At 47.4% G+C, this 21,135-nt stretch overlaps 1 protein-coding gene across 1 annotated transcript; it reads left to right on the top strand.

The window, feature by feature from the left end:
- Positions 1–910: 910 nt before the first annotated feature.
- Positions 911–18,750, top strand: LOC114598393 (BPI fold-containing family A member 1-like). The gene is made up of 14 exons (XM_077929525.1): positions 911–1,022; positions 1,892–2,048; positions 2,648–2,755; positions 4,026–4,181; positions 4,883–4,973; positions 5,182–5,233; positions 6,386–6,477; positions 8,373–8,549; positions 12,213–12,341; positions 12,733–12,800; positions 14,116–14,161; positions 14,924–14,987; positions 16,845–16,921; positions 18,166–18,750. The coding sequence occupies exons 1-14, from the start codon at positions 911–913 to the stop codon at positions 18,202–18,204; spliced, it is 1,368 nt and encodes a 455-aa protein (XP_077785651.1). The 3' UTR covers positions 18,205–18,750.
- Positions 18,751–21,135: the final 2,385 nt, after the last annotated feature.

The raw sequence follows: 21,135 nt of genomic DNA on the forward strand, positions 1-21,135 counted from the left end.
CTGCTGGCAGAATATCAACAGCCCTAACACAGCCTGTGAGTACCAGAAAGCGAAAGAGGCACAACTCAGGGGCAGAAAAAATGAAGGCGCCATCCAGACTCACAACTCATTTGAGCCCTTTTGGGCAAACTAGTCCAGCTGGGACTCCCAATTCCCAAAGGTACACAAATTTGGGCCAGTGGGTACCCAGTTTCTTATTCATGATGTTTTAGAGCAGAGATTTGATGGCCATCTGTTATGGATACTTTAGCTGAGATTCCTCCATTGCTGCAAATGGGGCTGGAAGGTCTTTTCCAACTTTACGATCTATGATTCTATGAGATTTCAGCTAAGCCATAACCAGAAGCTTCATCTTGCCAGAAATCCCCAAGCATAGACCTGGTTCGGGACTTGCTTTTGAACTTGACACCTGGTCGCTGGGATGATCAATATTTGTTTATTTGGGAGGATTCTACCTATAGACAAATATTTGGTGATTGGTAACAGTGGAAGCCATTCCACGGGCCCTTGCTTTTCCTCCTTGGTGGGGTATATAAATGCCACCCGCTTTTCGTGAGACAGACGGAGGAGAAGGTGACGGAGACGAGACTTTCTACGCAATCTAGGTAAGAAAGGTCCGTGTGCACTCACCGCATGAGAGGCAGATTGTCACTCAGGGCTGGAAAAAATATTCCTCAGCTGTGCTAAGTGGAAGAATTCCACTTGCTTAATTGTGATAATTTGGTATGGCATTGGAGAGGGGGGCATTCCAGACTTGCATAATACAAAGATACGGTACCCCCAGGGGAAATCTAGTCTGACCCGCTCTGGAACAGCAGAAAAGAAGCCTGCCTCTTCTCCTCCTCCTCCCTCTCTCTTCTGTTTCTTAACACACCGACGCCATCCTTTTCAACAGGTCCAAGGACAGAAGATGTTTCCGGTTTTGGCCTTCGCCATCTTCTGCGGCCTCCTGGCCCAGAACACTCAAGGATACGCCAGCCCTCAGGCCATTGTCAATCTTGGACCAGAAATGCTTCAGCGCCGTAAGTCAAGGGTTTGCACAAGGGGCTCTAGGGGGCTCTTCCCTGACCATGCCTGGCGCTGCTTCCCTTTGCTGCATTGAGCCAGACGGCACGTGGATGCTCTGAACATTGCAATCCAGCGCCCGTTTTCTCTCCTCATGTACAAGCCTCAGCCGACACAAGTCTGTGCCCCTTAACCCTCAGCTTCCAAGCAGGAACTAAGAAGTGCCTGAGCCACTGCCTCCATTCCTATTCAGGAATTGGCTGCATTTATTAGGAAAAGGAGGGACGCGGGTGGCGCTGTGGGTTAAACCACAGAGCCTAGGACTTGCCGATCAGAAGGTTGGCAGTTCGAATCCCCGCGACGGGGTGAGCTCTCATTGCTCGGTCCCTGCTCCTGCTAACCTAGCAGTTTGAAAGCATGAAGTGAAAGTAGATCAATAGGTACCACTCCGGCGGGAAAGTAAACGGCGTTTCCTTTTCCTGCTCTGGTTTGCCAGAAGCGGCTTAGTCCTGCTGGCCACATGACCCGGAAGCTGTACACCGGCTCCCTCGGCCAATAAGCGAGATGAGTGCCGCAACCCCAGAGTTGTCCGCGACTGGACCTAAGGGTCAGGGGTCCCTTTACCTTTCTACCTTTATTAGGAAAAGAACTTCCTTCTTTTGCGTTGTATACCTGACTGTTGGCTGTAGACATAATTTTCATATGAGCAACGATGGTTAAATTGTCCCTTCCTTCTCCTTTTTAAACTGCTTGGTCTACACAAGAGGGTGGCGTTCCCCTCTCTAAAAAGTTTGGCAACTGCCGCTCTAGGTTCTCGAGCCCACGAGCAGAATAGTCCCTCTGACCCCATCAATCTCTAACCTGCCCTTTTCACATTGGCTTTCAGTGATTTCCCACCGGTTGGACAGCCAGGCTTTGGTCGGCCGTCTCCAGAATTTGCCCCTCCAGAGCATCTTGCAAGGTGGTTCCGGTGGATTACTGGGCCTGGGAAACCTCCCCGTCCTCGGAGGCCTGGTGGATGGGCTTCTGGGCAACATCTTGGGGTGAGCTGTGGGATGTGACTGCTGGAATCTGGAGTGCGCTACTGAAAAAAGACAGCTTAAAATGTTGCGCCTTCTCTGCAAGGTCCAGCGTTGGGCAACAGGAGAACAGGCCTTTTCTGTGGTGGCTCCCCATGTGTGGGATGCTCTGCCCAGAGAAACTTGTCTGGCACCGTCCTTGAGGCACCAGGCAAAAGCATAATTCTTTACCCAGGACTTCAACCATTAAATACCGTATTTTTTGCTCTATAAGACTCATTTTTTCCCTCCTAAGAAGTAAGGGGAAATGTGTGTGCGTCTTATGGAGCGAATGCAGGCTGCGCAGCTATCCCAGAAGCCAGAACAGCAAGAGGGATTGCTGCTTTCACTGCGCAGCAATCCCTCTTGCTGTTCTGGCTTCTGAGATTCAGAATATTTTTTTTCTTGTTTTCCTCCTCCAAAAACTAGGTGTGTCTTGTGGTCTGGTGTGTCTTATAGAGCGAAAAATATGGTAATCTATGGTCTGTTAAAGCTGGGGACACGGGGGACCGGTGTTATGATTTTATTATTATGCCGTCTGTTATTACGCTGTTTATTACGCTTTATTTCTGTGCTCTGAACAGGGTGAAGATTAGAAACATAGAGCTTCTCCGACTCGACATCCGTTTGGATGAGGTAGCAAAGCACATTATTGTGACCGTCCCAGCAGATGTGGAGATTGAAATAAATCTGTGAGTGCTTCCCCACGGTTCTTTAAGGGTGGGTGGGTGGAACAGGACACAGGCGGGCTGATAGGGGAGCCTGGGTTTCAAAAAACGCTGTAAGATCAGTGCATTCCAAGACAGAAAGGTTTGTGGATTCCGTCCCTTGTTGTTGTTGTTTAGTCGTTTAGTCGTGTCCGACTCTTCATGACCCCATGGACCAGAGCACGCCAGGCCCTCCTGTCTTCCACTGTCTTCCGCTGTCTCTCTCACCCCCCTATGTGGAAAGATAAGAGGGACAGTATGCCCCCCATCCAATGTTTTCCCCACCACAAGTGAAAAACAGTAGAGGCAGAGCGAAGGAGTCTGGGATGTTGTTGTTGTTTAGTCCTTTAGTCATGTCCGACTCTTCGTGACCCCCTGGACCAGAGCACGCCAGGCACTCCTGTCTTCCACTGCCTCCCGTAGTTTGGTCAAACTCATATTTGTAGCTTCGAGAACACTGTCCCACCATCTCGTCCTCTGTGGTCCCCTTCTCCTTGTGCCCTCCATCTTTCCCAACATCAGGGTCTTTTCCAGGGAGTCTTCCCTTCTCATGAGGTGGCCAAAGTCTTGGAGCCTCAGCTTCAGGATCTGTCCTTCCAGTGAGCACTCAGGGCTGATTTCCTTAAGAATGGAGAGGTTTGATCCTCTTGCAGTCCATGGGACTCTCAAGAGTCTCCTCCAGCACCATAATTCAAAAGCATCCATTCTTCGGCGATCAGCCTTCTTTATGGTCCAGCTCTCACTTCTCACTTCCGTACATCACTAATTCCGCCCCTAAGACCTTGCAAAGCCCCCATCGCCAAGGATGATGAGGAACCCAAGGAGCTGCCGTGTACCATTGACCCACTTAGCTTAGTATTGTCTACACTGACTGGCAGCAGCAATGGCTCTCCAGGTTGCAGACAGCGGCTGTCTCCTAGGCCTGCCTGGATTGAGCCTTCTGCATGCGGAGCAGGTGTTCCCCCACTGAGCTACCCCTTTGGGTCACAAGCCAAAAGAAGCGAGTCAAATATGCCCTGGAGGACACAGTTGTACCAGGAGAAGGTCTCCCAGTTGTGCTGCAAGGGAAACGGTGTGCTTTGTCAAATGTCTAGATTTTAGAGAATCTTAGTAGAGTTGGGAGGGACTCCAAGGGTCATCTAGACCAACCCCCACAAAGCAGGAATTGCAACAAGAGCATTCCTGACAGATGGCCATCGGAGGTGGTGTCTTACCTAAAGTATGTCTTAATGCCCCTTTCCTTCCCCGTTTTTAGGCCACTCAATTTAGGCAGGCTCCTTCACGTGAAGCTGTACCTGGACATCCAGGTTGCAGTTCGAATCCTGACAGACCCGGTGAGCGGCCATGTGAAACTGGTCGTCGGAAATTGCCACAATAACCCTGGCCACCTTAGAATCACCCTCCTCAACAAGTGAGTATGGAGTCATAGAACTGGATAGATGACAATCCTTTTGGATAAAGAAGGAGACTGTGAGGAAAGCCGGTGGCCTTCAAGATCACAAAAATGTTGAGCTGGAAGGGTCCTCTCGCTCGGCCCCCTGCAATGCAGGAATCAAGGACCCCTCTGTTCCTTTCTGCACCAGTTGCCTTAGATCATGGGTAGGCAAACTAAGGCCTGGTGACCGGATCTGGCCCAATCGCCTTCTAAATCTGGCCTGCATACGGTCCAGGAATCAGCATGTTTTTACATGAGTAGAATGTGTCCTTTTATTTAAAATGCATCTCTGGGTTATTTGTGGGGCATAGGAATCGTTCTTCTTTTTTCCAGAATATAGTCTGGCCCCCCACAAGGTCTGCGGGACAGTGGACCGGCCCATGACTGAAAAAGTTTGCTGACCCCTGCCTTAGATAGCCACTCCTCTCTGCCTAACAATAGAGCCGGGGCTGTTCTGTCCCCACCGCCGCCCCCACCTATCACAGGGCAAATATGACCATGTGGGGGGGTCCCTGCTGAACTCACACAGAGGCTCCTTGGGCAGTGCAGAATCCTGACCACACAGACTCCCTGCTGCAGATGTTTGCAGAGGGCTGTGGGGACTGAGCCCCTGCTGTGACAGAGGGGTGAGAGCAGCGCACATGTCCCTGCCCTGACACGTTCTCCCTTTGTTCCAGGAAAGGACCTCTTCTCCAGACCGTCAATAACCTCCTGCGAGCAGTGACCGACATTCTGGAAAAGACGGTTCCCCATCTGCTGCAGAAAGAGGTGAGTCGTGCGCGGCTTCCTTCTGGTCCGCTTGCGGGGCACAAAGGCCAGTGGTCCTCCTGGGGTCTGGCTTGCTGAGATGCTCCTGAACAGCGCATGAGAGCAACACGCATGCAGACACGCTCCATTGTGAGCCTCTGAGAATGGCTGTTCTCCCTTGTCAATCACCTGAGTGGTTTTCTCCCCCTCCCCTTTCTTTTTTTGGCAGCTCTGCCCACTTGTCAACATGCTTCTAGAAGATGTGCTGAATTTGCTGCAAGGTGAGAATCTTCCCCAGGGTCTTTCCTTATCCCCAAGCACTTCTGCTCAAAAGTGTTGTGGAAGACAGAGGCCACAGCCAAATAATAATAATAATAATAATAATAATAATAATAATAATAATAATAATAATACTACACTGAAACAGAAGTATCTGAAGAAGTGTGCATGCTCACGAAAGCTCATACCAAGAACTAACTTAGTTGGACTTTAAGGTGCTACTGGAAGGAATTTTTTTTGTTTTGACTATGGCAGACCAACACGGCTACCTATCTGTAACTAATAATAATTTATTTATACCCTGCCCATCTGGCTGGGCCCCCCCCCCCCGCCACTCTGGGCGGCTTCCAATAAAATATTAAAATACAATAGTCTATTAAACATTAAAAGCTTCCCTAAAGAGGGCTGCCTTCAGATGTCTTCTAAAAGTCTGGTAGTTGTTCTTCTCTTTGACATCTGGTGGGAGGGCGTTCCACAGGGCGGGCGCCACTACCGAGAAGGCCCTCTGCCTGGTTCCCGGTAACTTGGCTTTGGTCCAGTATACCTGAAGGAGCATCTCCACCTCCATCGTTCTGCCCGGACACTGAGGTCCAGCGCTGAGGGCCTTCTGGTGGTTCTATCGCTGCGAGAAGCAAAGCTACGGGGAACCAGGCAGAGGGCCTTCTTGGTAGTGGCACTGTTTAGGGAAGCTCTGTAGCTGTAGCTCTGTTTAGGGAAGTTTTTAATACAGTGGTACCTCGGATTAAGTACTTAATTCGTTCTGGAGGTCCGTTCTTAACCTGAAACTGTTCTTAACCTGAAGCACCACTTTAGCTAATGGGGCCTCCTGCTGCCGCGGTGCGATTTCTGTTCTCGTCCTGAAGCAAAGTTCTTAACCCGAGGTAATATTTCTGGGTTAACAGAGTCTGTAACCTGAAGCATCTGTAACCCGAGGTACCACTGTATTTAATGCTGTATTGTGTTTTACACTTGATTGGGAGTCACCCAAAGTGGCTGGGGAAACAATTTAAATAATAAATTGTTGTTGTTGTTGTTGAACAACAGAGCAGGCAGCAACAAGAAACTCTGGACTCCATCCACACACTGCGAAATTGGTTCGCTTCCACCAGCCCTCCCCTGTGTTGACGATTTCTCCCTCTGCCCTTCTCCCCCAGGCTCCTCGTCCTCCTATGTGCACGGAGACATGATCCAGCTGCGACCCTCATCCACCTCTCTCCGCAACGGAGTCATGCAAATTGGCTATGAAGTAAATCAGGGCTGGTTACTGCCGGGGGCGGGGAGGCCAGGAGCGTCTCGCCAGGAGGGGTCCAGGAGGTGGCCCTCAATGAGGTTCTCCTCCTGGGACCTTTGCTTTTTCCTCCATGTTGCTTTTGTCAGCATCACCCTTGAGCCAGTGCCACTAACTGGACTCATCCACTTCAGCCCCGACTGGGCTAGGCGAGCTGGGGTAGCACTTCCAGAGTCCACCTTCTGCACAGGAACAGGTCAAAGTGCTGTGGACTCACAGCTTAGAGTTGTGAGCACCGGATTCACTTCCACAAGAAGACAGTCGTCACACAGCAGAGTACAGCAGAGTCTAGCAGAGTATATAAACAACTCGGAGAGCAGCTCTGTAGAATATCTTCTTTATTCTATAACTACAACTATAATACAACTATATACAGAGCTAAGTAGGTCTAAGCATAAATGAATGCTGAACCGCACTGAGTGTCTGCAGCTACTCTTAGCAGCAACCTTATCTAAACACACAATCTCTCTCTAACACTCTCTCTCTCCGACACACTGACTGACTGACTCTTTGATGTGGTGCTGGAGCAGAATAAGTAGAGAGCAGAACACGCCTCCTCCTCTCTGGAGAATCAGCAGACTCCTCAGGAGATTCTTGGATATGGGAGGGGTGAAATCTCCTCAGCTTTGTTAATCTATATCTTTTGAATCATAAAAAAATGTAATGCCCTGTGGGGATTTGAGCCCTGATCTCCTTGGCCCATGTTCAACGCAGGATGTGGGTTATGCTGGCCTCAATCTAACTAGTTGTAGCTGTCACTCAACCACTTTGATTGGCATAACTGGCGCTGTTAGAGGTGCTGTGTAAGACCCTTTCCACATGGGTAAGAACTCAATCTTTCAGCGTAGCCGCACCTACACTTTGGAACTCCCTTCCTATTGATGCCAGACAGGCACTTTCACTGTACATTTTTGGGTGCCTGCTAAAAACATTCTTGGGGACGCGGGTGGTGCTGTGGGTTAAACCACAGAGCCTAGGGCTTGCTGATCAGAAAGTCGGCGGTTCGAATCCCCGCAACGGGCTGAGCTCCTGTTGCTCGGTCCCTGCTCCTGCCCAGCTGGCAGTTCGAAAGCACGTCAAAGTGCAAGTAGATAAGTAGGTACCACTCCAGCGGGAAGGTAAATGGCGTTTCCGTGCGCTGCTCTGGTTCGCCAGAAGCGGCTTAGTCATGCTGGCCACATGACCCGGAAGCTGTACGCCGGCTCCCTCGGCCAGTAAAGCGAGATGAGCACCGCAACCCCAGAGTTGGCCACGACTGGACCTAATGGTCAGGGGTCCCTTTACCTTTACCTAAAAACATTCTTGTTTAGACAAGCCTGCCCAAAAAGGAAACTTAAGTCTACTGTTGTTTTAACTTTCCAAAAACCTTAAATTATCATTGTTTGTTTTCTTATTGTTTTACTTTTTCTGCATAATTTTTTAATGAAATGAATGCATAAAATAAACCTCTCTGCCCTGCCTTCTCTGTGGGAATCACAAGTGGGGAGAGTCTGCTGTTGCACTAAGAACCTAAGAAGGGCTGGTTGCTGGATCAGGCCAATGGGGGCCCATCTAGCCCAGGATCCTGTTCTCACAGAGGCCAACTGGATGCCTCAAAGGGAAAACCGCAAGCAGGATCTGTGCGTAAGAGTAACACTCTCCCTAACCTTCTGAATGCTATTCAGAAGCATTCCTGGAAAGCTTGCATTGCTGCAAAAGTTGGGGTCCCCTCTACACCTGCTGGCAATTTATAACCATGTATAGAATGCCCAAATTTGGAGAATGAACTTGCAATTCGTGTGTCGGGGTTAGGCCAGCTTGGACTGGGCTCAGATAGATCCTGTTTGCTCTTCTGTCTTGTATTTCCTTTCTAGGGCACTGTCCGCCTGCCTGGAGGGCAGAACTACATCGTCCCCTCTGGCACCGCCCCCCTTCCCCATGCGCCCCTGGGCGATGCTCCCATGAACATGCTCCTCAGCGACCACCTGCTGAGCGCGATGCTCAGAGCTTTCTTGACTCCAAGGGCTATAAACATCCACAGTCCACAGGAGGTATGAGTTCATTTTAGCATTTCAACATTTTAAATGCATTGCAGTCGTACCTTGGAAGTCAATGGAATCCGTTCCGGAAGTCCGTTCAACTTCCAAAATGTTTGCTTGGCTTTTTCAGCCACACAGGTTATAGCAAGCAATTGTGAAATATACTCGGAGTCAAGAGTGGATTTCATGCTCTTTATTTAGCTCATAGTGGTGAGGAGGAATGGAAGTTCCCCCTGAATGTCTGCTTTATATACATTATTTACACAGTGGGCCCCACATGATTGGCTAATTCCGGGATTCTCCTGTGGGCCAATCAGGTTGCGGATTCACTTCCACCTGGAGCTGGATTGGGTGGCTCCTGTGGACCAGTCAGACTGCTGCATTCTGAATTCTGTTGTTCTAGGACCAATCAGACTGCTGCATTTTGGATCCTATTCAACTCAGTACATAACAAATTGGAAAAATGCAGAAGAGCTAGGGGTGAACCAATGGAGGAAAAAACTGAATAATATTATAATTTTAGAATATCTAACTATGAAGAAACATAGAATGAAAGGGTTTAAGGTCAGTGAGAAAGAGGAGGATTACGTGGGGATCCAGGGCACAGTCCTTCAATGGCTGCGCTCGTTTCTCTCTGGTCGGGGACAGAGGGTGGCGCTTGCAGGGGAATTGTCATCGCGCCACTCCTTGGTATGTGGAGTACCTCAGGGTGCGATTCTCTCCCCGATGCTTTTTAACATCTTTATGCGCCCCCTTGCCCAGAGTTTTGGGCTGGGTTGCCATCAATATGCTGATGACACCCAACTCTATCTGTTGATGGATGGCCATCCTGACTCGGCCCCAGACACACTGACCAGATGTCTGGAAGCTGTGGCTGGATGGTTACGTGGGAGCCGGTTGAAGTTAAATCCTTCGAAGACAAAGGTCCTCTGGCTGGGGCGGGACGATATGGGATCGAGGGGGCAACTCCCATCTCTTGCAGGGGTGCAATTAGTGCCAGCACCGTCCGTTAAGAGTTTGGGTGTAATCTTCGACACCTCCCTTTCCATGGAGGCGCAGATTGCAGCTATAACAAAGCCAGCATTTTTCCATCTCCACCAAGCTAAGCAGTTGGCTCCTTACCTCTCTTGCCCTGACCTAGCCACTGTGATCCACGCGACGGTCACCTCCAGACTGGATTATTGTAACTCGCTCTATGTGGGGCTGCCCTTGAGACTGACCCAGAAACTCCAGCGGGTGCAGAATGCCGCAGTGAGACTCCTTACGGGGTCTTCGCTGCAAGACCACATTCATCCGGCGCTATACCAGCTGCACTGGCTCCCGGTGGAGTACAGGATCAGGTTTAATGTGCTGGTTTTAACCTTTAAAGCCCTATACGGCCTAGGACCCTCGTACCTACGGGACCGCCTCTCCTGGTATGCCCCACAGAGAAACCTACGGTCTTCAAATAAAAACATCTTTAAGGTCCCGGCCACAGGGAGGTTAGGCTGGCCTCAACGAGAGCCAGGGCTTTTTCGGCTGTGGCTCCGATCTGGTGGAACGCTCTGCCACAAGAGACTAGGGCCCTGGGGGACTTGACATCTTTCCGCAGGGCCTGCAAGACAGAGCTGTTCCATCAGGCCTTTGGCAAGGGCACAGCCTGACTCCCTCCTTTGGCAATCTTCGCGGAGCTCTGGCCCAATGGCTGCCAGTGGCTTGAATTAATTAATTTTAGAATGAATGATTTTAGAGTGTTGTTTATGCTGTACTTTTGTACTGTTTTATTGTTGTTAGCCGCCCTGAGCCCGGCTAAGGCTGGGGAGGGCGGGATATAAATAAAATTTATTATTATTATTATTATTATTAGTTTGAGAAGATTATTTGGGTAGGTTTGAACAGTTTGAGGCAATTAAAATGTTAAAAGTTAAATAAACCTTATGGAGGGAGAAGTGTTAAGATATATAGAAATGTACATATGGTTGATTTGAATATTTTATTATAGAATGTTATTGAATATGTATATTATTGAATATGTATACCCAAAGTATCAGCCACCTGGGGGGTTTCACTGTTTGTGTTTTAGTGGTGGGTAAAAAATAATTATTATTTTTTAAAGTTTGAAAACCAAATCACGGCTTCTGATTGGTTGCAGGAAGCCCCTGCAGCCAATCGGAAGCCACGGAAGCCCCGTCAGTCGTTTGGGTTCCAAAAGAGCATTCGCAAACCAGAACAATCACTTCCAGGTTTGCCAAAACGTCCGAGTTTCAGGGCGTTCGGGATCCAAGATACAACTGTATTGGGAAACAGGTGTTGATGGATAGCTTGAAGACACCTCGAATCTTAAGTCCTTTCAAGGCAGAGATTTGGGTGCAACTTTGCCAAATCCACTACTGAATCTCAACGTAATCCAATCTTTGTGTGTCGCATGGCAAGTCGAAATTGATCAGTACTTCCCAGACAAAGGTGTGACTCACCTACTTCTGCTTGCCCCATGGCGAGGAAGCGCAAGTCTGAGCAGCTTTCCAGGCATGGATCCGAGTGGTTTTGCTTTCCCCCACTTCTTTCCCCCAAACAACCCAAACTTTAGCACTAAATTGGAGCAAACGACAATCTGGAGAAAACCTAATTAATGTTTGCTCCAATTCAGCACTAAAAATTAGGTTTTCCCAGGGGAAAGCAGTGGGGGAAATGGAAGCATGGATGAAGCCCCAGAATGCAGCTCCCACTTATCTCAAGCCTATACATGCTGAAAATTGTGTATTTTAAGAGAGAATGCCTTCAAACTACAAATTTAGCTTATTAGTCGCCCTTGTTTTTGTCAATGCAACCCAAAGGGACTTACAACAATAAATACTGTACCGGTATATAACATACATTAAAACTATTGCTATGGGGCCAAGTTCAAGGTGATACGTATAGAGCCCTTACAACAACTTGGGGCCAGTTTACCTACGAGATCGCTTTGCCCCATATGCTCCCATTTGATCACTTCAATCCGGGGAGAATAGGCCCTATTATGGGTGCCACATAAATTCTTGTTATGTGTTATCTTAAAATATTCGTCCCATCCCCCAAAATAAAAACGAGTTCCCTCGTCTGGGTTAACCTTTGCTTTGAGGGGAAAAAACTGAGAATATAAACCCCTTCTTCTTCTTTCCGTTTCTTCAAAGATTACTGCATTCAGTCAACAGATGGCAGCTCTGTCTGGTTTTAAGGTCAGTATTTTTTTAAGATCCATCATTTCTAGCCTCCCTCTGCCAATAAATGATGTATGTATGCATGTATATGCATATTATTACTTCTACTGTGGCAGGACCTTTGGAACTCCCCGCCAATTGACACCAATCAGGTGCTTTTTTTGTTTGTTTTGGCAATGCCTTTCCAGAGGCAAAGCGGCAAGAATTTTAATCTGTATGTAGTTTATTTGCTGATCTTAATTATTATTTGCATGTTTTAAATAGCTGCTTTTGCAGGTCCTTTTACTGCTTTGTTTTCCCCTGCAAACTGCTTTGAGGATATTCTTTGCAACCAAGTGGTATAAAAATGTTATGAAATCAATCAATCAATCAATCAATGAAATACTCTGCAGGGCTTGATGCATAGTCATAATATTTATGGAGCGAAGTGCTAAGTGGGAGTCTCTTCAAAGCCTAACTGTGCTCAGGGGTCTCCTCTTCATATTCTGGATCCTTGCAGGGTGGAATACGGGCCTTGCAGGTCTCCTACGGGGCTCCTGTCCTCGCCCTGACCGTGGGAAGGATCGAGGTGAAGCAGAATATCGACGTCAAGGTGTACAGCGGCCGGCATCTCTTCACTGTCCGTGCTGTAAGTAGCTGGGACACCAAAATATAATAATAATAATAATAATAATAATAATAATAATAATAATAATAATAATATTTATTTATACCCTGCCCTCCCTGGCCAGAGCCGGGCTCAGGGCAGCTAACACCAATAAAATCACAGTAAAAACATAATAGGGGAGGGGGGAGAAACGCCCGCAACCCCACCTCCTCCATAGGGCGGAAGTGGTTTTGCGAAAAGCCCACCTGGATCAGACCAAAGGGACTGTGTAGCTCAGCATCCTGTTTCTCCCAGAGGCCACAGAGATGCTCCCATGAAGCCCCAAAGCAGAGCATCCCAGGAATTCCCCCAAGGTTCAGTTCAGAATGCAGCAGCGTTTCAAGTTAACAGCAAATCTTCTTTTCAATCACAGACGGTGACTTCGCTTGGTGCCGTTTCTGTGGCCGGAGGGAGCCTGAGACTCACTCTTCACCTTGAAGGGTAAAGAAACCCCCCCCCCAATTTATTTTGCAACACAGGAACGTAAAAAGAGCCTGCATTGGGGAAGGAAGCTCAGATCAGTTGCATTACCGTGCAATATTGGGGGTGCCTTGAAATCAGCCGCCCTGCTCTCCCTCACGCAAAGAGCGATATATTGCTGCGTATTGCCGGGTCAAAAGTACCTCTGGTTGCGAACGGGTTCTGTTCTGGAGCCCCGTTCACAACAGGAGCAGAACGCAACCCGCGTCTGCACGTCTGCGCATGCGCGGGTCACGATTCACCACTTCTGCGCATGTGCGTGACATCATTTTGAGCGCATGCACGAGCTGCGAAACCCGGAAGTAACCCATTCCGGTACTTCAGGGTCGCTGCGGGACGCAACCTGAAAACACTCAACCTGAAGCAAACACAACACGAGGTATGACTGTATTGTGTAATTTCAAAAGTGATTTTGGCCAACGTATTGAAAAACCGCGCAGCACTAAAACAGACCATACAATCTGTGATATTACCATGACAAAATGGGGGGTGGGAATAGTTGGGGGGAGGCAAGGGATGGGGCCGCGGACCCTCTGCAGACCCCTAATTGGGAACCACTGCTCCAAAGCAACATGAGAGGCTAGAAGGGGAATGGGACTTGGGGGGTGGAAATCCACTCTGACTCCTGCAGTAGCCGCTCGCTGGAGGCCAGCTCCCTCTGCAGCTGGAAGGAATTGTTGGGATGCGTCCAAGGGAATGGGGGCAATTGGCAGGCCCACAGCTGTCTCCAGCCCACCAGCCGGCAGCCGGGCGATATCCGGTCCTTGGATCAATATGTAAACTGCGACTCGAGCCTCAGAAACCTTCAGAGGCTGAGCACACAAGCCAGCAGAGAAAATAACTCTTTGCAACAGAAGGGCAGAGAGAGGCTGTTTAAAGCGTATTTACAGGCATTCAGCATCAGGACAAAGGGGAAAACATGTCTTCTCCCCTTCGTGTCCAAGCAAAAGGGCATAAGCAAAAGCTATACACAAAACGGAAGTTCCCAGCAAGCTGTGCTGGAGTGTAAACAGGCATATGACATACAACAATCCACACATCTGTTTTAAGGTGGAATGGAACATCAATATCCTAACCGGAATATCATCAGATCATAGAATTGTAGAGTTGGACTAGTTGGTTTAAATACAACGTTTCAGGTTGTTGCTCAGATGCAACAGAGCCGTTCCTTAGCAAAGAGAAATTTTTAGCCAAAACACATTACTACTACTACTACTACTACTACTACTACTACTACTATTATTTTAAAATCTCCTGTTTTATTGTTTCTTTTCAGGATTGACAATCTCTCCTTGATCAACTCTTCAGTTGGAAACTTTGATGTAAGTAGCATATCCCAAGAAAGCAGTGGCTAAGCCTGTAAACCAGGAAAGTCCCCTGTTCAAATCTTACCTCAGCCGCAAGCTTAATAAACCTTCAGCTTCCCATTCCAATTGCGCCTCCTGCAAATAGGCCGGGGGATGTTGGGGGGTCACTTTTGCTCAACTCTAGAGCAAACATGGTTTGTTTGTTTTGCACAACTTAAGAACTGCTTCCTAGCAGTGAATAATAATAAACATACATTAAAACCGTTCCATCCATCCATGCAAACGTTTGGAAATGCTTTTCGACATTTAAATCGAGCGTCTCTAGAAACACCAGCATGATTCAGCAACGCAGCAGCAAAGTTGTGATGGAGATGAAAACTTGCTTTCCAATTAACGGAGGGACCTTTTCCCCCCCTGTTGTTGTCATCATCTGACCTCCCCTGTTTTGCTTTCTGAAATATACTTGGAGTCGAGAGTGGATTTCATGCTCTTTATTCAGCTCATAGCAGTGAGGAGGAATGGAAGTTCCCCCAGAATGTCTGCTTTATATACATTATTTACACAATGGGCCCCCCGTGATTGGCTAATTCCGGGATTCTCCTGTAGGCCAATCAGGTTGTGGATTCACTTCCACCTGGAGCTGGATTGGGTGTCTCCTGTGGACCAATCAGATTGCTGCATTTTGGATCCTATTGTTCTAGGACCAATCAGACTGCTGCAATTTGGATCCTATTCAACTCAGTACTTAACACTTTCCTTCCTTCATTTGTGTTTCAGGTGCAGCACCTGACGGGCGCAATTTCACACCTGGTGTCTGCCTTCCTTTTACCACATCAGAACCGTAAGTGGTGGCAGGTCGGGAGGGTTGGGAGACAACATATACTGCGCAGGATCCAGCGACCAGCTTCCCTGTCTTGCTGCTGGGGGCCAGCCACCCAGGGGGGGTCGTTCACTGGACTGCTGCATGATGTCCACAGCCATGGAAAACATGAAGTCACTTTGATTCCTATGCGCAAAGACAGCTGTGCACATCAGTCCAACGCTGTCAGGTGAAAAGTCTCCAGAACAGGGCAGGGGAATGCAGCTGTTTTCTAGAAGGACTTTCGGAATTGCATTGTATGAACTTGCCTGATCCATCACTTCTGAACTCAAATGCACTTGGGCAAAAAAAATGAGAGGCACAAATACAAGATGGGGGACACCTGGCTTGAGAGCAGTACATGTGAAAAGGATCTAGGAGTCTTGGTTGACCACAAACTTGACATGAGCCAACAGTGTGATGCGGCAGCTAAAAAAGCCAATGCAATTCTGGGCTGCATCAATAGGAGTATAGCATCTAGATCAAGGGAAGTAATAGTGCCACTGTATTCTGCTCTGGTCAGACCTCACCTGGAGTACTGTGTCCAGTTCTGGGCACCACAGTTCAAGAAGGACACTGACAAACTGGAACGTGTCCAGAGGAGGGCAACCAAAATGGTCCAAGGCCTGGAAACGATGCCTTATGAGGAACGGCTAAGGGAGCTGGGCATGTTTAGCCTGGAGAAGAGGAGGTTAAGGGGTGATATGATAGCCATGTTCAAATATATAAAAGGATGTCACATAGAGGAGGGAGAAAGGTTGTTTTCTGCTGCTCCAGAGAAGTGGACACGGAGCAATGGATCCAAACTACAAGAAAGAAGATTCCACCTCAACATTAGGAAGAACTTCCTGACAGTAAGAGCTGTTTGACAGTGGAATTTGCTGCCAAGGAGTGTGGTGGAGTCTCCGTCTTTGGAGGTCTTTAAGCAGAGGCTTGACAACCATATGTCAGGAGTGCTCTGACGGTGTTTCCTGCTTGGCAGGGGGTTGGACTCGATGGCCCTCGTGGTCTATTCCAACTCTATGATTCTATGAATTTAAGGAACGTCCCACCACTTTCTCCCAGGAAAACCCGCTCTTTATTGCCAAATTGGAGCAAACATCAGTCACTTTTTCTGTGAATTGATGTTTGTTCCGATTCAGCGCTAAAGAGTGGGTTTTGCCAGGAAAGTGAACGGGCAAAGGCAACACTGCTCAGAAAAGTGCTTGGGCCCTGTGCTTTCTAGGTAAGGGACTAGCAGAAGTGAGGAGAAGCCCTGAGTTAGTCTCCAGATTCGGCACTTACTGAATGTTGCGCTGCAATTCCTGGCTCAAAATGTGCTTGAAATGCAGAAATATATACATTGCCAGAAAATTATTTTTGCAGACTTTAATTTATTAATTTTTTTGCAGATTAATGCACAGACAGAATAGTCTTATGATGGAACACACATGGATATGAATAATTAATTAATTAATTAATATAATTAATATAAAAATGGCACAGAGGAGTAATAGACTGATTTGCCCCTTCCCCCAATCTTCCTCCTCCTCTCTCTTTCCTTGGGGCGTTGACTTTTTGATCAGGTTGCCTGTTCAATCATTCTGATTAAAAATAATAATTATCACAGTGCCCCTGGCTGTTCAGTCACATTATTTGGCAGATCTGTGGCCCTGTTAGCAAAGGTTTATTTACTTCATGAAATCTGCACATTGCTTGATGGTACCAAAACAGACAGACAGACAGACAGACAGACAGACAGACAGACAGCTCACCCTGCGTCCAATGCAATGTGTGAAAAGGGCGATTGCATCTGTTCTCTTTCGTGTCCCCAGCACTCACGAGATCTTTCTCTTTCAGATTTGCTGGCAGAAGGCTTCCCGTTGCCTCTGGTGCAACAGCTTGGCGTCGACCATCTCAACGCTGCCCCTGGCCAGGTAAGGATGCTCTACTCCAGTGGTCCCCAAACTTTTCCACCCCCTTGGTTCCATAAGGACCCCTGCCCTGTAAAAAGCATTATCCAGAACAGCAGTTTGCACAACCCACTAAGGAAGATAATAACAGAAGACATTGACACACACTATATTCAAAATCCAATGGTTCTACTAATTCCAAAAAAAAATGATGAATCGAGTGATGCCAGCTTCTCAAAGTCTGCTAGTCATTTAAACATTTCTCTTTTTTAAAGGGAAATTCCCTTATTCCTAATAGGATTCCTTACAAGAAAAGGGAAAAGTTGACAGCTACGCATTTAAATCTCCAGCGCCTTGTGGAGCAAAACGGCTGTGAGCTGCTCTTGGGAGCCCACATGCCATGGCCAAGAAGAAAACAGGCTTGAAATTGTGGCCAGTAATATTCAAGGCAACATGATGACCAAATGCAATGATACAATATCAATAGACACTCTTTATATAATATGAAATATATGAAATCACATAAACAGAAAACTTGTGAATCTCTGAAAGTCACCAAATATGCATTCTTAATGCAATGTACCAGATTCTTATCTGGTGAAAACAGGTTTAGAGCTTTGTTTATGGTGTCCAACACCGCCGAAGTAGTTCGCAAACAGACGTTGTGAACAGTGATTCTGGATATACCCACTGATACATTGCTTCTTTCAGAGACTTGCATAGTCTTCAAAGACTTTCAGAGACTTTTAAGACTTAGGATTATTTAGTTTTATGTTTTCAAGAGAATCCATTAAGAGTGCATATTTTGTGACTTTCAGAGATTCGTAAGTTTTCTGTTTATGTGATTTCATATATTTCATATTATATGAAAAGTGATATCTTATCATTGTATTTTGTGACCGTGTTGCCTTGGATATTACTGGCTATTGTTTGCAACACAGGGGTTAAATTGTTTGGTTACAGGGGTACCTTGGGATGCAAATGGGATTCGTTCCGGAGCCCCGTTCACATCCTGAATGGAATGTAAGATGCGGCGGCGCATCTCCACGTGCGCGGGTCGCGTTTTGCCGCTTCCGTGCATGCGTGTGACGTCATATTGAGTGTCTGCGCATGCACGAGTGGCGAAACCTGGAAGTAACGCGCTCTGTGACTTCTGGGTTGCCGCAGAGCGCAACCTGAAAGCGCTCAGCCTGAAGCACATTCAACCCGAGGTATGGCTGTACTTGAAATTATGGCCAGCATTAAAGCGACTGTTTTCCTTCTCACAGAACGCTCTTCTGCTCTTCGCTCCCCCCTTGGCTTCCTGAACGTCGGGATCAAGATCCTGACCTGAATCAGAGGAAAGGATCCTGGAACAAGATGGATAATGCTGCTGCTGCTGCTGCTTCCCTTCCCTTCCCCCTTTACGCCTCTGCTTTCGTAGGATTGTAGAATGGGAAGAGACCCCCGAGGGTCATCTAGTCCACCCCCTGCAATGCACGGGTCACAACTGAAGCACCCCTGACAGGCAGAGCTTTGGACCTCTGGAGCCTGTGACATCCCTTGGCTCTCATTCTCTCTCTCTCTGCCTCAGGGGCTCGAAAGCAGCAATGGATCCTTTGCAATGCGATTTCTGAAGCTAGATTTGCCTCCTGCCATTTGGGAATGGCACAAATGTCAAACCTAAAAGTGTTGGCACCTGAGTCTTGAGACCACAGGAAATCCCGTAAGGCTGGCGTCAAATCCTGCTCTTGGAAAACCTTGCCTTGAATGTCTGTTGTTTGAAAGCAGTGGAGTGTTTGGCCCAGAGCCTTGCTGCAGGGTTCCCTCTGTGAATTGCTAAGATGTTCTGCTTGCTTATCTTGCCTTGATAATAAAACATTTCTCTTCACAACACCAAGAAGGTCTCAGAGTCTGCTCTTTTCACACATCTAGGGCAAAAACCTTCTCCCCTCTTGCGCCAAAGGCAAGACTCCCGAGCTCAGATTTTGAAGCAGTGGGGTCTTCTCTAATAATGGCTTAGCTCCAGAACCTCATTTCCATGTCAGGAACTCACAAAACATGTGGGGCAGTGCAGAAGAGGGGATTTGGATATGGTGCCTTTGCTTCAACCATCAGTGGGCTTAGCTGGGTGGAAGGACATGACATGCTTTGAATGTAGAAGGTCCCAACAGGTTGGGTCTCCAGCACTTCCAGCTAAACGGCTCTCGGGCGAAAAGGCTTGGGGAGACCTCTTTGACCGAGGTCTTGGAGAGTCGCTGCCGCACAGAGGGGATGGTGTTGGTTGAGATCAGCCTTCCACAAGTGCTTCTTTCCAAATAAGTGTGTTTTGCACCAGGGCAGCAGGAGAAAACCACATTTTCTTCAGGGTATTGGAACGATGCTGTGATAAGATAAGATAAAACTTAATTTGCATTAGCCAATGGCCATAGCAACAGTAAAACATTACAGTATACGCAGAAAGGGAAATTTGATATAAGAGCACAATTTAAAGTCCTGAATCAGCAGTCAGTTAGTGGCCCTTATTCTGATTGCCCCTGCTATGAACCTAGCAACCTTTGCTGTTATCTTCTCATTTTGATCAGATAGAAGAAAGGACATTGTGGCAGTGGTTGAGCGCCCTGGGATGGTTAGTACAAGTGGGGTGATGATCTCGTTCCTCAGGTCTTTGTAGAGAGTACAAGACAGGAGGACGTGTGCCGCTGTTTCGGTGCTGCCATCTCCACAGGGGCAAAGACGTTTCACAGGCAGGATCTTTTGGAATCGACCCTCAAGTACCGCAGATGGCAAAACATCCAGTCTTGCAAGTGTAAAAGCACGTCCCTTATTTTGGGATAATAAGTTTGTGCAGATATGGGGCCAGAGAATCAAAATGGAGAGGTGGAAAATGAACATACCAAGGGCAGACTATGCTGTGACTTAAGTGAGTTTAAAATGCAAAACTTCAAATAGGCTCATTTGGGAGGAAGTGGGGATATAAATGGAAATCACAATCATTTGCTGGGTTTTGGAAATCAGGGCTGGCAAACTTGCTTCTTCGTCACAAATGGATGCGATTCCACCCCCACCCCCCAAGGACCTGATTCTTTTACACTATGAAGAATTATAATTGAACATTTGCATATTATATGAGTGTGATGTTCACATTCACCAGGACCGATTGATTTCACAAAGGAACTTATCTGACCATTTTAGCAGCCTCCTTTGTGAGTGTTCCGTGCAATATGCATACATGACCAAACTTTAGCAGTCACAAAAGCAACATAAGCCCTTCCACCTTCTCCATGGAAATTTGTGAGTGCATTGTGGAATATCACGCGTACAACATGCAACTTTGTGTGTGTGTGTGTGTGTATATATATATATGCGCTGTTTATGTGTTCCCCTCCCCCACATAATTCAACATAAAACAGCACAGGCAAATCTAAGAAACACAGAGAGATGTGCTTTGATAATAAAGCAGGGAGATTGGGCAAGGGAAGCCAAAAACACTTCTCCCTTTGTCTCCCTGATCTGTCTTTGATTTCAGCAATCGGGCTTAATCAGCTTCTTATCAAAAGCACTCTCCAGCTCCATCCGTAAAAATAAAAATAAAATAAAATCTCAGAATAGAATCACAATGTAGCTGCCACTTAAATGCTTCCAGTTCCTAACACAAACACGACTGACCTTGCTGTTATCTGCATAGACATAGCCCTTCCCAAAAGAAATCAAAGAGTGCCCCCTTTCTGTTGAATTTAAGAACATTGTTTCTGAGCACAATTTAAAGTGTTGGTGTTGACCTTTAAAGCCCAAATGGCCTCGGCCCAGTAGACTTGAAGGGGCGTCTCCACTGTAATAAACAGAAATCTGCCCTTATTCCCTTAAGGGGTACACAAGAGCCCTTATAGAGTCCTTACATAGGTTCCCTATTGGCAGGAGAAAATAACAGAGGCCAACCAGAGAATATTGAGAAGCAAAGCAGCTAGTAAGCCTGATCTTTATTGAACTATTGCAACAGGGTGCTCCCCTCACACACAGAAAAGGAGGAGGACCCAGAACCAAGGTGTGCCCGCCCTTATATAATGTTAAATTGCCCGCCCTGGAGTCCAAGACCACCCCCAGAAACATCATACCTACATCACAGAAGGGGCGTAGCTCAAGACCACCTGCCAGACACATCATACCTACATCACAGAAAGGGCGGTCTACAGCAGAAATCCGAGTGCCTTGTTTATCTCCTGTCTTTGTTTATCTCCTGTCTGGCAGGTTACCTGTTA

Source organism: Podarcis muralis, chromosome 5 (assembly GCF_964188315.1).
Source record: "Podarcis muralis chromosome 5, rPodMur119.hap1.1, whole genome shotgun sequence".
NCBI lineage: Eukaryota > Metazoa > Chordata > Lepidosauria > Squamata > Lacertidae > Podarcis > Podarcis muralis.